We start from the raw sequence: 15,734 nt of genomic DNA on the forward strand, positions 1-15,734 counted from the left end.
CATGACCTGAGCCAAAGTCGGATGCTTAATTGACTGAGCCACCCAGGTGCCCTATCAGGTGTGTATATATATATATATATATATATATATATATTTCTAAATGTATGTTTAATTTTGGGAGAGAGAGAGACAGAGTGTGAGTGGGGGAGGGGCAGAGAGTGAGAGAGAGAACCTGAAGCAGGCTCCAGGCTCTGAGCTGTCAGCACAGAGCCCAAAGCAGGGCTCAAATTCATGAACCATGAGATCATGACCTGAGTTGAAGTCTGATGCTTAACTGACGGAGCCACCCAGATGCCCCATGGGTCTCTTGTGACCTGGGTGTACGTGGACATTTTGGCTGACAACCTGTCTCATTTGCCCACTGCCTATTTGATCCTCAGCTGGCAGCTCCTGCTCTGTGTGATTACAGCTGTGCTGTGTGAACGCATTCCCCTCTTCTAATATCTTGGTGCTGGGAAATTCTCTGGCAACCACCTTTTTAACATGCTCTCCTGCCCTGGCAGGGGTTGAAGAGGGCTGCCCCTGATGCGGACTGCCTCTGGGAGAGGGGAGACGCGGGGATACCCCATAACTGCCCCTGGCCGTCTCCTCAGGCAGGTCTGAGCTTGGACTCCAATTCCATTTGAAGAGAGTTATTTAAACAGCTGAAGTGTGTATAGTGAGCACATTTTGGGCCCAGAAGGGAGGCAGAACCGTGGGTTGGGAATGAGGTCCGATGGGTTCTACTTCTAGCCCCAGAATTGACCAGCCGTATGTGGGAGTGTGGGCGAGTCTCCCGACCCCCTGGTGGCTGTTCCATCCTCATCTGCAAATGGCACTGAGGTCCCTCCTGCCACTGCCGTGTGTTTATAGTAGAAATTATTTCTGCATCATTTGCATTTTGGATTATGATACCTTAACTCTTTCCTGGTTTCGTATGTAATACAGTGTCATTTCAGAAAAGCAGCACAAGTTGGCAAGTGCCATTGGCTGGATTATTAAAGGAATTTTAACCGTCTCTCCTGTTAATTTCATTCTCCAGAATTTTTATTTTGCTGTAGACATGTAATAACTATAAGGATCTGTTAAGTATTCTATAAACCTCTTTATCATCTGAACAACATTTGAATCAATTTTCAGCTAGTTTCTGTTGTATCTGCTGGGTTATGTGTAGACAAATGAATTTGGTAACTGCTAATGATAATATAGAAGGAGTGCTGTGTGCGGTTCATATATTACGTCTTTCCAAGATACAGATTTCTGTTAGAGTCTGTATTTCTTGTAATGTTCTGTACTCTAGAAGTGGAACCTGATTTAAGCATTTTGGAATTCTCAGTCCTAATTTTTAGGCATGAACCTTTTTGGTAGATGGGATTGATTCTTATTCTCAATATTACACTCTTTGTTTCCTTTTTGTTTATATTCAAGTTCGTTACCATACAGTGTAGTCTTAGCTTTAGGAATAGAACCCAGTGATTCATCTCTTACATATGACACCCAGTGCTCATCCTGAAAAGTGCCCCCTTAATGCCTGTCACTCATTTAGCGCATCCTCCTACCCTCTCCCCTCTCCAGCAACCCTCAGTTTGTTCTCTGTACTTAAGAGTCTCTTATGGTTTGCCTCCCTCTCTGTTTTTATCTTATTTATCCTTCCCTTTCCCTATGTTCATCTGTTGTATTTCTTACATTCCCCATATGAGTGAAATCATATGATATCTGTCTTACTCTGACTTATTTCATTTAGCATAACATCTTCCGGTTCCATCCACATCGTTGCAAATTGCCAGATTTCATTCTTTTTCATTGTCAAGTAGTATTCCATTGTGTGTGTGTGTGTGTGTGTGTGTGTGTGTGTGTGTGTGTGTGTGTACACATACCACATCTTCTTAATTTATCAGTTAATGGACATTTGAGTTCTTTCATAATTTGGCTATTATTATAGTGCCGCTGTAAACATTGGGGAGCATGTGCCCCTTTCGAATCAGCATTTTGGTATCCTTTGGATAAATTCCTAGTGGTGCAGTTGCTGGGTTGTAGGGTAGTTCTAGTTTTAATTTTTTGAGGAACCTCCATATTGTTGTCTACAGTGGCTGCGCCAGTTTGCATTCCCACCAACAAAGCTTCCCCTTTCTCTGCATTCTCACTAACATCTGTTGTTTCCTGAGTTGTTCATGTTAGCCATTCCAATAGGTGTGAGTTTGATTTATATTTCCCTGATAATGAGTGATGTTGAACATTTTTTCATATGTCTGTTGGCCATCTGGATGTCTTCTTTGGAAAAGTGTCTGTTTATGTCTTTTGCCTGTTTCTTCACTGGATTATTTGTTGTTTGGGTGTTGAGTTTGGTAAGTTCTTTATAGATTTTGGATAATAACTGTTTATCTGATATGTCATTTGCAAGTATCTTCTCACATTCTGTCAGTTGTCTTTTAGTTTTGTTGATTGTTTCCTTTGCTGTGCAGAGCTTTTTATCTTGATGAGTCACCAATAGTTTATTTTTTTAAAGTTTATTTATTTCGAGACAGAAACAGTGTAAGTGGGGGAGAGCAGAGAGGAAGAGAGAGAATCCCAAGCAGGCTACACGCTGCCAGTGCAGAGCTTCAAGTGGGGCTTGAACTCCTGAAACTGTGGGGTCATGACCTGAGGCGAAACCAAGAGTCACATGCTTAACCAACTGAACTACTCAGGCACCCCCCAGTAGTTTATTTTTGCTTTTATTTCCCTTACCTCCAGAGACATATCAAGTAAGAAGTTGCTATGGCTGAGGTCAGAGAGGTTACTGCCTGTTTTCTCCTATAGGATTTTGATGGATTCCTGTCTCACATTCAGGTCTTTCATCCATTTTGAATTTATTTTTGTGTATGGTGTAAGAAAGTAGTCCAGGTTCATTCCTCTGCATGTTGCTGTCCGGTTTTCCCAACACCATTTGCTAAAGAGATTGTCTTATTTCCATTTGATATTCTTTCCTGCTTTGTCAGAGATTATTTGGCCATATATTTGTGGGTCCATTTCTGGGTTCTCTATTCTATTCTATTGATCTGTGTGTCTGTTTTTGATGATGACAGCTTTGTTATACAAGTTAAAGTTCGGATTGTGATGCCTCCAGCTTTGGTTTTCTTTTTCAATGATGCTTTGGCTCTTTGGGGTCTTTTGTGGTTCCATACAAAGTTTGGGATTGCTTGTTGTAGCTCTGTGAAGAATGCTGGTGTTATTTTGATAGGGATTGCATGGAATGTGTAGATTCCTTTATACTATTGACATTTTAACAATATTTGTTCTTCCAATCCATGAGCATGGAGTGTTTTCCATTTCATTGTGTCTTATTCAATTTCTTTCGTAAGCTTTCCATAGTTTCCAGCACACAGATCTTTTATCTCTTAGGTTTATTCCTAGGTATTTTATCATTTGTGGTGCAGTTGTAAATGGCATTGATTCCTTGATATCGCTTTTTGTTGCTGCATTATTGGTGTATAGAAATCAACTGATTTCTGTACATTGATTTTATATCCTGCCACTTTGTTGAATTCATGTATCAGCTCTAGCAGTTTTTTGGTGAAGTCTTCATGTTTTCCATGTGGAGTATCATGTCATCTGTGAAGAGTGAAAGTTTGACTTCTTCCTTGACAGTTTGGATGCCTTTTATTTATTTGTGTTACCTGATTGCTGATGGCTTCCAACCCTATGTTGAGTAACAGTGGTGAGAGTGGACATCCTGCTTGTGTTCCTGATTTTAGAGAAAGCTCTCAGTTTTTCCCCAGTGCAGATATTAGCTGTGGGCCTTTCATATATGGCTCTTATGATCTTAAGGTGTATTCTTTCTATCCTGACACTCTTGAGGGTTTTTTTTTTTATCAAGAAAAGATGCTGTATTTTGTCAGATGCTTTTTCTGCATATATTGACAGGATCATATGGTTCTTATCCTTTCTTCTATTAATATGGTATATTACATTGGTGATTTTTGTATATAGAACCAGCCCTGCAGCCCAGGAATGAAACTCACTTTGATCATGATCAATTTATTTTCAATTAATTTTTTTAAATGTTTTTATTTATTTTTGAGAGAGAGAGAATCAATGAATGAACGGGGAAGAGAGAGGGGGACAGAGGATCCAAGTAGACTGTGTGCTGATAGCAGCAAGCCAACGTAGGCCTTGAACTCACAAGCTGTGAGATCTTGACCTGAGTTGAAATCAGATATTCAACCAACTGAGCCATCCAGGTGCCCCATGAATAAATCTTTTAATGTACCTGTTGAATTTAGTTGGTTAGTATCTTGTTGAGAATTTTTTTATTAAGTTTTTGTTAATTTGTTTTGGGAGGGAGAGAGTACAAGTTGAGGAGGAACAGAGAGAGAGGGAGAGAGAGAGAATCCTAAGCAGGCTCTGTCAGCACAGAGCCTGATGGAAGGCTTGAACTCATGAATCATGAGATCATGACCTGAGCTGAAATCAAGTCAGATGCTTAATTGACTGAGCTACCCAGGTGCCCCTTGTTGAGAATTTTTGCATCCAGGGATTTTATCATCAGGGATACTGGCCTGTAATTCTCCTTTTTAGTGGGGTCTCTGTCTGGTTTGGGAGTCAAGGTAATGCTGGGTTCATAGGAAGAGTTTGGAAGCCTTCCTTTCATTTAACTTTTTGGAACAGTTTGAAAAGAATTTGTATTAACTCTGCTTTAAATGTCTGATAGAATTCCCCTGGGAAGCCATCTGGCCCATGACTCTTATTTGTTGGGAGATTTTTGATAACTGGTTCAATTTCTTTTTTTTTTCTTTATAAAACTTGTTTTTGTTTATTTTTTAGAGAGAGAGAGACAGAGTGTGAGCATGGGAGGGGCAAAGAGGGAAGGAGATACAGACTTTGAAGTAGGCTTCAGGCTCTGAGCTGTCAGCACAGAGCCCGATGCAGGACTTGAACCCACCAACTGTGAGATGATGACTTGAGCCAAAGCCAGATGCTTAACGGACTGAGCCACCTAGGCACTTCCCGATTCAATTTCTTTGCTGGTTATGGGTCTATTCAAAGTTTCTATTTATTCCCATTTGAGTTTTCGTAGTGAGTGAGTGGAATTTGTCCATTTCTTCCAGATTGTCCAGTTTGTTGGCATATAATTTCTCATAGTATATTTTATAATTGTATTTCTGTGGTGTTGGTTGCAATCTCTTTCATTTGTTGATTTTATCTGCTTTGTCCTCTTCTTGAGAAGTCTGGCTGGGGGTTATCAATTTTGTTTATTCTTTCAAAAATCAGCTCTTAGTTTCATTGATCTGTTCTATTGGGTTTTGTTTTTGGATTCTTTATTGTTTATCTCTCCTCTGATCTTTATTATTTCCCTTCTTCTGCTGGCTTTGGGGTTTGTGTGGTGCTCCTTTCCTAGCTCCTTTAGGTGTAAGGTTAGGTTGTGTATGGGACCTTTCTTGCTTCTTGAGATAGGCTTGAATTGCAATGTATTTTCTTCTTAGGACTGCCTTTGAGACAGCTCAAAGGGTTTGGACTGTCTTGTTTTCATTTTCATTTGCTTCCATGTATTTTTAAATTTCTTCTTTAATTTCCTGGTTAACCTATTCATTCTTTAGTAGGATGTTTTTTAAGCTCCATGTATTTGGGGGCTTCCAAATTTTTTCTTGTGGTTGATTTCAAGTTTCATAGCCTTGTGATCTGTAAATATGCATGGTATGAAATCAGTCTTTTTGTACTTGTTGAGGGCTGTTTTGTGACCCAATATGTGATCTATTTTGGAGAATGTTCCTTGTGTACTCAAGAAGAATGTGTATTCTGCTGCTTTTGGATGAAAAGTTCTGAATATATCTATGAAGTCCATCTGGTCCAATATGTCATTCAGATCTGTTGTTTTCTTGTTGGTTTTCTGCCCAGATGATCTGTCCATTGCTGTAAGTGGGATGTTGAAGTCTCCTACAATTATGGTATTGTTATCAATGAGTTTGTTTATGTTTGTGATTAATTGATTTCTATATTTGGATGCTTCCACATTGGAAAGCAAGATTAGCAATTTACAACTGTTAGCTCTTCTTGATGGATAGACCCCTTAATTATGATATAGTGTCCTTCTTCATCTTTTGTTACAGTCTTTGTTTTAAAATCTAGTCTAGTATATACGTATGGATACTCCGGCTTTCTTTTGATGTCCATTAGCATGATAGATGGTTCTCCATCCCCTCACTTTCAATCTGTAGGTGTCTCTTGTGGGCAGCATATAGATGGATCTTGTTTTTTTAATCCATTATGAAACCATTTGTCTTTTGGTTGAGTCATTTAGTCTATTTACATTCAGAGTGATTATTGAAAGATAGGAATTTAGTGCCATTGCATTATCTGTAGATTTCATGTTTGTTGTGATGTTCTCTGGTCCTTTGTAGGCTTTGCTGCTTTCCACTCACAGAGTCCTTAGGATCTCTTGCAGGGCTGGGTTAGTAGTCATGAACTCCTTTAGTTTTTGTTTGTCCAGGAAAGTCTTTATCTCTCCTTCTGTTTTGAATGATAGCCTTTCTGGACAAAGGATTCTTGGCTGCATATTTTTCCTATTCAGCACACTGAATATTTCCTGCCACTCCCGTCTGGCCTGCCAACTTTCAGTGGACAGGTTTGCTGCTACCCTTATGTGCCTACCCTTGTAGGTTAAGGGCCTTTTGTCCCTAGCTCCTTTCAGAATTTTCTGTCTTTGTGTTTTTCCAGTTTCACTGTGATGTGTCCTGGTGTTGACCTGTTTTTGTTGATTTTGAAGGGAGTTTGCTGTGCCTCTTGGACTTAGATGCTCATTTCCTTCCCCAGATTAGAAAAGTTCTCAGCTTTAATTTGTTCAAATAAACCTTCTGCCCTTTCTCTCACTCTTCTTTTTCTGGGACTCCTGTGATACAGATACTGTTTTGTTTTATGGAATCACTTAGTTCTCTAATTCTCCCCTTGTGATCTAATATTTTCCTTAACCTCTTTTTTTTCCAGCTTCATTATTTACCATAATTTTATCTTCTGTTATACCTATTCTCTCCTTTGCTTCTTCCATCCTCACTGTCACTGTATCTAGTTTATTTTGTATCTCAGGTATAGCATTTTTAAATTCATCCCCAATCATTGGGAATTTGATCTCTGTAGCAAGAGTTTCTCTGGTGTCTTCTATGCTTATTTTAACCCAAACAATTAGTCTTATGACTGTTATTCTAAATTCTTGTTCAGATATCTTGTTTATATCTGGTTTTGAACAATTCTCTGACTGTGATTTCTTCTTGACCTTTCTTTTGGAGAGATTTCCTCCATTTTGTCATTTTGGCTAAGTTTATGTCTTTTGCGTGTTTTAAAGCTTGTTGCGTGTCCTGCACTTGTGAGGACTAAGTGTATTAAAAAGGGGTCATCCAGTGTCCAGGGACTGGCACTCCAGGCAGTGTGTCTGGTGTACGTTGTGTGTACTCACTCTATTACTGCATGTTTGGCTGCTCTGTCCCACTGGTCAGTCCTCTGAAGAGCACCTCCTTGCTTGTAGCAGTGGAGTGTTCGGACCTTCAGACACGTGTGCTTTGATTTGTTTGTTGAAGTCACCCTTGATCCTGTGAAGCTGTCTCCCTCCCCCGTGGAGGTCCTTCTGTCACTCTGCAGACTGATTTCCTGGGTGTTTCATGTGATCTGTCCTCAGCACAGCTGGGTTTGAGGGAGGAGGGAAATCCCGGTCCCCTCCTTCTCCGCCATCTTAACTCCTCCTCGATATTATACTCAGAAGTCAGCTAGTTGAAGCAGGCCCTTTGATCTGAGCTAAAACTATTTACCTGTAAATAGTCCTAGTTGGGACTGTATGGGGGGTTGTGTTGTTTTTCTTGATATTCATTATTTGTTAAGCTAAATAAACCTGAAAAACGTTACTTTCTGGTCACCACTAATGCCACCATAATAGAGGTATTTAACATGTAGCAATCTGAATAACAAATTTTCTGGACTAAGAATAGATCTCTTGGTAGTTTAAAAAATTTTTTTTTAATTTATTTTTGAGAGAGAGAGACATAGAGTGTGAGCAGGGGAGGGATAGAGAGAGAGGGAGACACAGAATCCAAAGCAGGGTCCAGGCTCTGAGCTGTCAGCACAGAGTCCAATGTGGGGCTCGAACTCATGAACCGCCAGATCAGGACCTGAGCCAAGTCAGACACTCAACCAACGGAGCCATCCAGGTGCCCCAAGATCTCTTGGTAGTTTTAAAGACCGCCTTAGAAGACCTCTCATGTTTGGTTTTTTTAAAAACATATTTAATAGTGCTCTGCATTGTAGGACATCTGCGTGGCTCAGTTGGTTGAGCATCTGACTTTGGCTCAGGTAGTGATCTCATGGTTCATTGGTTCAAGCCCTGCATCAGGCTCTGTGCTGATAGCTCAGAGCCTGGAACCTGCTTCACATTCTGTGTCTCTGTCTCTCTGCCCCTCCCCTACTCGTGCTCATTCTCTCTCTTTCAAAAATAAATAAACATTAAAAAAATTTAAAAATATTCTTGTTGTAAGATGTTTCTGGTTTCCACTGTTTTTTTTAGAGGGGGGGAGAAAGGGCTAAATTAATGGTTGGTTGAGATTGCTCACCACGATGAAGGCATCTTTACTAAAGGGACCCATAAAAGGCCTGCATGAGGCATAGACTCCTCATAGAGCAGGGATTGGTTTTCAAACTAGGAAGGTGGCATAGAATCACAGTGATATGTTCAGAAGGAATTACCCACGTGTGGTGTTCCCCAAGTGCAGAAGGATAATATATGAGATTGTTTTTGATGGAGTACATATAAATACATTAAAGTGAAAAATATTTATCTTTATGACTTTATCCATACCGCAAGTGATACCAGTAGTCTGTTTACAGTAGTTAGAGATGTAAAAAAATACTGAGTAAGTAACATTTCACCTGGCATATGGGTTTAGCAAAAGTCAGGACAGTTGTCTTTGGATGACTTGAGTTTAGGAAACATTTGCCCTGTAGGACCTGTTGAAAGAGTACTTGTTACTTATCTCAAAAATATGTGCATTGGCATACATACCAAGTTAAAGCCCCAAACTCACAAATGAACTTCAGAGAGATGGCCAAGCCTCTACAGCTTCACACACTTTCAGAAATGGACTTAGGTCAAGTTTGCACTACTTCCAGTTGATGCTTCTTGTACTTTAACAGGTGACTGGGTTCAGCATGATCAGAATCAGAACATTTCGAAAAGCAGCACAAGTGGTAAGTACTAAGTAACTGGACATTAAGTATTCCCTTATTCCTGCTCCTTCCTATACATTTTATTTTGCTGTGCAAATGTGGCTTCATTAAAGATCTGCTAGGGAGTCTGGGTGGCTCCGTTGGTTTAGCGTCTGACTCTTAATCCTGGCTCTCGTCATGATCTCACGGTTCGGTACGTGAGTTCGAGCCCCACATCGGGTTCTTCTCTGACAGTTTGGAGGCTGCTTGGGAGTCTCTCTTTCTTTCCCTCTCTCTCTGCTCCTCCCCTCCCTTTTCTCTCTCAGAAAATAAACTATAAAAAAATTTTTTTTAAAGATCTGCTAAATGTTCTGTAATTCTCTTAATCATCTGAACAAACTTTGAATTCACTTTCAGTTTGTTCATACCTGGATGATGATTTTTTAAAAAATCCAGATTAAAGGTGGGTAGAAAATAATATAAGGGAAAGTCAATTTGTTGATTTTTTTTTTTAAGGTAACAGGCGGCGAAAAATGAATAGCAGCTTATCTGATGAGGAAGTCTATGACAAAAGAATGAAGCAGGTTGATACTTCAGGTTTGTAAAAATGTCATCAGTGGCTATAAATTATTTTTCCTGGTTTCCTCCATTAATATGCCTCCAACCCTGTGCTGTTGGGCCAGTCTTCTGAAGCCACATCCCAGTGGAGCCTTCCAGATACCTTCTCCTTGTGGCCCAACTCCTCCTCGGGCCTGGACCAGGGTCCTCCTGGGTCTGCCCCATAGGGTTCCAGCTTGGTCCCCACCCCACCCCTTCACTCAGTCTAAATAGAATGGGGCATGAGGGGGCGCTCCCTTACAGCCATAAGGGTGGGGGCCACGAACTGTCCATCTTTACATCTTCTGTAGCAGTGAGCTTGGAGCCTTTTATGTAGAAGAAAATGAATGTTGATTGAACAAATAAAATTGTGAATGTTCCTGTAAGCCTTCATTGGTGTCATGGTCACCAGCTACATCTGGGGTAGAGAGCCTCTGGCTCAATTATTGGAGGCAAGTCTCCGTTTCTTCCAAATAAATGTCATAGGCTAAGGATTGATCATTGTGAAAATACAATAGAAAATGAAAATGTATAACAACAGTACTCCAAGGAACCAGAAGATGGAGTATGTAGCTCAAAATTCAAGTCCAGCCAGAATTTACACCTAAGTCTCAACACAGACTCAAATGATAGGAGACTCCAGGTCTCAAGGCTTCAAGGGCCTCATATAACTCCCTAAGTTAACTGTTTCCTCAGAATACCTTTTCTTTTACTATTATTGTTAAGATATGAATCTCTGAAAGCAGACAAACCCTCTATAAAGTGACGGAAGGTACTCTCTACTTTCTAGAGCAGAAGACTGTGAGGATGACATGTGGATGTTTTTACTGTATATCACTACAGAAATGTTTATTATTATTTGCTAAGTAAACAGCAAAATAAGTGAGGCTGTAGAATTATTTTTAAAATATAACAGTTGGAATATAATTTTTCTAGTTTTATTGAGATATATTTGACAAATTGTATACTTAAGCTGTATAATATGATGACTTGATCTACTTATACATTGTAAAATATTTATCAATAAAGTCAATTAACACATCCATCACCTCACTTTTATTTTTTGGCGGTGATAGTATGTAAGATCTACTCTCTTAGCAAATTTTAAGTATACAACATAGTATTATTAACCCTAGTCACCGTGCTGTCCGCTAGAGCCTCAGACGGTATTCATCTTATAACAGGGACACTTTTATATTAAACTGATATATAGGAAAAGTTTTTCTTGTTACACACAGTTAGTGTTGGCTATTTAAAATGAGCTCCAATAGCAAGCGGCTAGAAATAGAAATAAAATTATTAAATGCTACCTAGAAAAATTAAGGATTTTCAACCTTTTTGGAGTTGACACTGTGGTATCTAAATAAATGAATATAAGATTTTCTTTTGTTCACGTATTTTCACAACAGCCTGTCCTGGTAGTTTTAGACCCAGTATATTAGTGTGATGCTTTTTAAATACTGTCCGTACTCAGGCTTCATAGAATCACCTTGAGGTCTTGTTAGAATTTAGATTCGAGATCGGAAACAGTCCTGTCCTGACACTTGGCAGTTTTTGGAGGTTGCCTGCGCAGTTTCATCGCTGCTGCCGCCGTTGAGACCTGGGATCAGTGCGCCGCGTCTCAAGCAACCACTAGAGGGCGCAGGCCATCATTTAGACCCATTCTTCCGTCTGGAAGGGATCTGCGAAGTGAGGAAGGGTTACTACAGAGATTAGATTCATATTAGTAAATTGTTGGCTGTAGAGGTATTGTGGCCCTGGAGAAGGGGCAGAAAGTATTCTTCTTCTCACTCCCTTCTAATTTTGTCTCTAGTATTTGTAATGCCTTTATGATCCTTAACGGAATCCAGACCACCAGTGAGCTTTGCAACACTATTGTGCAGCCAACTAAAAAACACGAAGGTAACAAATGTAGCTTAGTGATAGGGCTAATATGTTTAATGGGGCCAGTGGCTTACATTGGCAAACACATGTCCCTCCTAGATTATGATGCTGCTTCATAGAGATTAACAGACATGATAGACACCCTCTCATGACTTTTCTGTGGGTTGCGCTTTTCCCCTGATGCCAGGAGATGGCGTAATAGAAATGGGGATTCAGGTGTCTTGCTGTTCTTTGGTGGCCACTGAGGTAGCGTCCATACGTGGCACTAACATTCAGATAAAGATGCAGAGCTGGGCAAGGGCAAAACTGTATATTTTTCTTTTTGAGCCATATAAATTATTTTTGGTGTCTGATTTTTTTTTTTTTTTGATTCCAACCCAATCTGTGCTGCTTAGGAAAACAGTCTTATTCCCTGAATTCCTGAATTAACATGTGAACATCGTACCCTGGTTTAATGTTACTATATGAGATAGTTCCCTTCCGTCCATATAAAAGTTTGGAAAGCAGGGAGTTTTTGACACTTAAATATTTTTTAAAGTTACAAATTATGGTGTTTTATTTATATAAGGAGAATACATTTTCATTATAAATTGCTATAAATGATGTAAGTGTTGAGAGCAACTGCGGGCTTCCTTGTCTGCTTTTAGATGGAGCGAAGAGCAGAAGCCCGCTGACGGACACACAGCTGATCATCCTTGCTGCGAAGCTCGGGAAGGAGGGGATGAAAGTGGCCATTGCCAACTTGGAGTTGGAGAGGAGCGATATTGAAGATATTCAGGAGAAGGAAGAAGATGTTACGATCTATAACTTTAGGGTGCTGAAGAAGTGGCAAGAAAAGGAGCAGAGTAATGCCACAGCCCAGAATTTATACAACTGCTTGAAAAGCATCTCAGTTGAAGTCCAGGATGTGCTGAAAGGTGAGCAAGATATTCTCTTAGTCATTTACTTAGAATCAAGGTGTGTCTTTGCAAAGAGCCAGTTTCTATTATTGAACGTGTTGCTTGCTTATTTGTGAGCTTGGGTTCAGAGAATTGTGTTAATGTAGGGTAAGCATGTGGGCTGCCTTCACCTAAGTAAAGATGGATGATTCGTGTGTGGGGTCAGAGGAGTGGTTCAGATCCCAGCTCAAGTGCTGGCAGGCTTTGTGACCGAGCAAATTCTCTACCTAAGTCCAAGCCTCTCTGCTCTGATCTGGCAAATGGGTGCAGAAACCTGTGCCGTGAGTTCATTGTGAGAATGAAAAAAGATAACGTATGGAAAGCTCCAGGCCGGTAGTAAGGCTCTCTAAGCGGCAGTTAAGAATGTCTTAATGGTATTTGAGACATTCAGCCTTCTAGGCCTTTGTGACACTGAAGCAGTGCTGGGCGAGGCCACTGGGTGGCACCAGTGAACCTCAAGTGGCAAAGCAGAGCCCAGAGGAGGGCTGAAGTTTCTAGTCTCAGTCCAGAAAACTGCATGTTCCTTCCTTTGTCTACAAGCCCTTCTTGTGTGTGTGTGTGTGTGTGTGTGGTTTGATCTAGCCCATCAGTCAAACCAATTCAAATATTTATTATATATTCTTACCATAGTTAACAAATGTGTTACTTCTCAAAAGCCTCCTGAGTCAGAGAGAGGTTTTGATTTGGAATTCCAGTTGGACTTTTTATTCCTAAAAGAATACAAAAATGTGTACATGCCCCACAAGTGTGTATGAAAAGTACAGTCACTCCGTGAACCCTCAGGAGATCTGTGGGTATAAGTCCCCTGTAGATTTTGGGCACAGAAGCCTCAAGTAAATAGAATAATATCTAACTTTAGTGCCAAATTTTTCATTCATATTCCTGGATATGTTGAAATTTTGTAAATTACTGAGGCTCGCATGTGGAAATCTGCTTATTTGCATATAGACGCTTCTGCCTGTTGATAACAGTGGCCTCTGGGCTGTGATAACCGAATAATCACAGCCTCTTCCATCAAAATAACCTTGAAAAAAATGTCTCTCACAAACTCTTTATAATGGGTTATTTTGTTTTCTGTTTGTGTCTGTCCTGATCTCACTAGATACTTGTTGATACATTAGAACCATAAAGGGGTTTGTGAGATTATTTTTTAGCATTGAAGAAGCTCATAAAAGCTAGCTTATTAGTCCAAGTCCCTCATTAAATAGGGAGTCTTCTGAATTAAAAACAAACAAGCAAAAAAACAAAATTTACCACTATTCTGTGCCTTTTTATGCCCAGAAATTGGTGGAATTTTGTATTTTTATCAGGATGTTTTAGCATCTCATAACTAGTCTTTAAATTACAGTGGCCCCTCTTCAGCCCAGGAAAACCCAGCCACTTGGAGTTAGTTCCTTTTTAAAATGGACGAGTGACTTTCTCTAAAAGCATGCCCCTGTCTTCCCCTAAGAGCAAATCCCTGAATTTGTTTGTATTCTCTCTTTTGTTAGGTTTCTTACAGGAAAGGTGAAGTTTGAAGATGAACTGAAAAAGGAAGCCTCAGGAACTTTTATCTGCAAAGACCAACTTCAACTGGTAATTGGGTATGGACTTGACAAGACCTTGAACTTCACACGCTGCGGAGGCAGCTCCTTTCACCGGCGGCCATTCTGCAGCTCGCATTATTCAGGGGTAGAGAAAATGTAAAATATTTGGAAAATGTGAGAAAAAACCTCTATAACATCTAGATTAAAAAAATTTTTTTTTTTTGCACCTCCTACTCACACTATCCTGCCCTGCTTCCCCGCCCAACATCTGTCCTTACAAAGGTGCTTAAAATGACTCAGTCAGGTGAGAAATGTGGTAATTTTCCTTTTGGAGTCTGTGAACTATGAAATTCATATCAAGTATTTGAAACCTTTTTAGCAATCAAGTGGTGGTGTGCTGAGGCTTGCATCGATGTAGTTGAGCTCTTCTCATACTGACGTTAATAATGGAGAGAGATACCTTCCTGTTCTTTGAGCCCCCGCTCAGACGCGCACACACGCCCCTGGGTACAATCTCTCTCTTTACGTGGGATGAGTTCCACAGCTCACGTTACCAACCCGTCTGGCTCATGGTCTGTTAAACTGGTAAACCAGTCACGTGACGTGGTCCCCGCGTGATGAGAAAGGAACACAATCCAGCCCTCATCCCATGTCGGGGCCCCTGTCGGGGTGCACGCTCGGAGGCACTCTCCTCTCAGTGGGGAAGTTCAACAGGATGGACAGTCAGAGAGGCCCTGCACATTTCATTAGCCTTCCAAAATCACAAGGCCAAGCACTACATTTCTTGCCTCTCTCTGGGGTCATTTACTTGCTTGGGGAAGAAATGACACACAGAAAGAGCCAGAGCAGGACCACGGGGAAAAGGACATGTCTTCTTGAAGAAGACTTACCCAGGGAATAATGAGCCACATTGGCTCTTGTTAATTGGTGAAATGGTTTATTGGGTGTGTATAGACAGTGTCACTCTCCCAGAATCATGCATGTGGCAATGAACATTTTGGATATGTTTTGTTAACTTATTTGAAGACACTATACATTACTATTGTTCTTCTGTCGGAATTAGGTGGAGAATAAAATAAATCTCAATGAATTAATCAGAGAAATATACTTTGTTGTTTCGCCTGTGAAGAACAAATTCAATTTATAGGGAAGAACATATTTTTAATTGTCAGGGATCCTGTGGAATTCAAATCAGTGTCACTTTATGAGTTTTTTTTATTGTACTATATATTAGGAAACACATGGAGTTTTAACATTCAGGAATGTAAAATACTTAAGGGACTTGAATTTTTAAATGTCTGTTATTTTTTATAAGTTGTTTTCTGAAGAAACGTGTAATTCCAGAGGTGCTTTGTATGTAAGTGAGTTTCCTAACAATTTTTCATACTATGGATGAAAGGAAGAAAAATAAATCTGAATTTGTACAGCTCTAATATGTCTTCTTTGTATTATTATTTACTTACCAATTATTTTTTAAAGCATCGTATTTCTGGATTTCTGTTATCTTGGCCTTTGGGGGCATTAGTTGGTTTGTGCCCAGCTCTCCACGTCATGGGCAGGGGCTGGTCAAAATGCAGGACAAGCTGCGTCAGCCGGGAATTGGCAGAAATTTAGAAGAACCCGTGCCCATCCCCTGTCCCCTGAACTG

At 40.2% G+C, this 15,734-nt stretch overlaps 1 protein-coding gene across 1 annotated transcript in view; it reads left to right on the plus strand.

Moving 5' to 3' along the window:
* LOC115291229 overlaps positions 1 to 15,519 on the plus strand; it is a 42,194-nt gene extending 26,675 nt beyond the window's left edge. The window contains exons 15-18 of the mRNA XM_029938751.1: positions 9,130 to 9,183; positions 9,658 to 9,738; positions 12,270 to 12,539; positions 14,051 to 15,519. Coding sequence (XP_029794611.1) covers positions 9,130 to 9,183; positions 9,658 to 9,738; positions 12,270 to 12,539; positions 14,051 to 14,070 — 425 coding nt within the window. The 3' untranslated portion in view covers positions 14,071 to 15,519. The remainder of the gene's footprint in view (positions 1 to 9,129; positions 9,184 to 9,657; positions 9,739 to 12,269; positions 12,540 to 14,050) is intronic.
* Positions 15,520 to 15,734: the final 215 nt, after the last annotated feature.

This window comes from Suricata suricatta, chromosome 5 (genome assembly GCF_006229205.1).
Source record: "Suricata suricatta isolate VVHF042 chromosome 5, meerkat_22Aug2017_6uvM2_HiC, whole genome shotgun sequence".
NCBI classification, from domain to species: Eukaryota; Metazoa; Chordata; class Mammalia; order Carnivora; family Herpestidae; genus Suricata; species Suricata suricatta.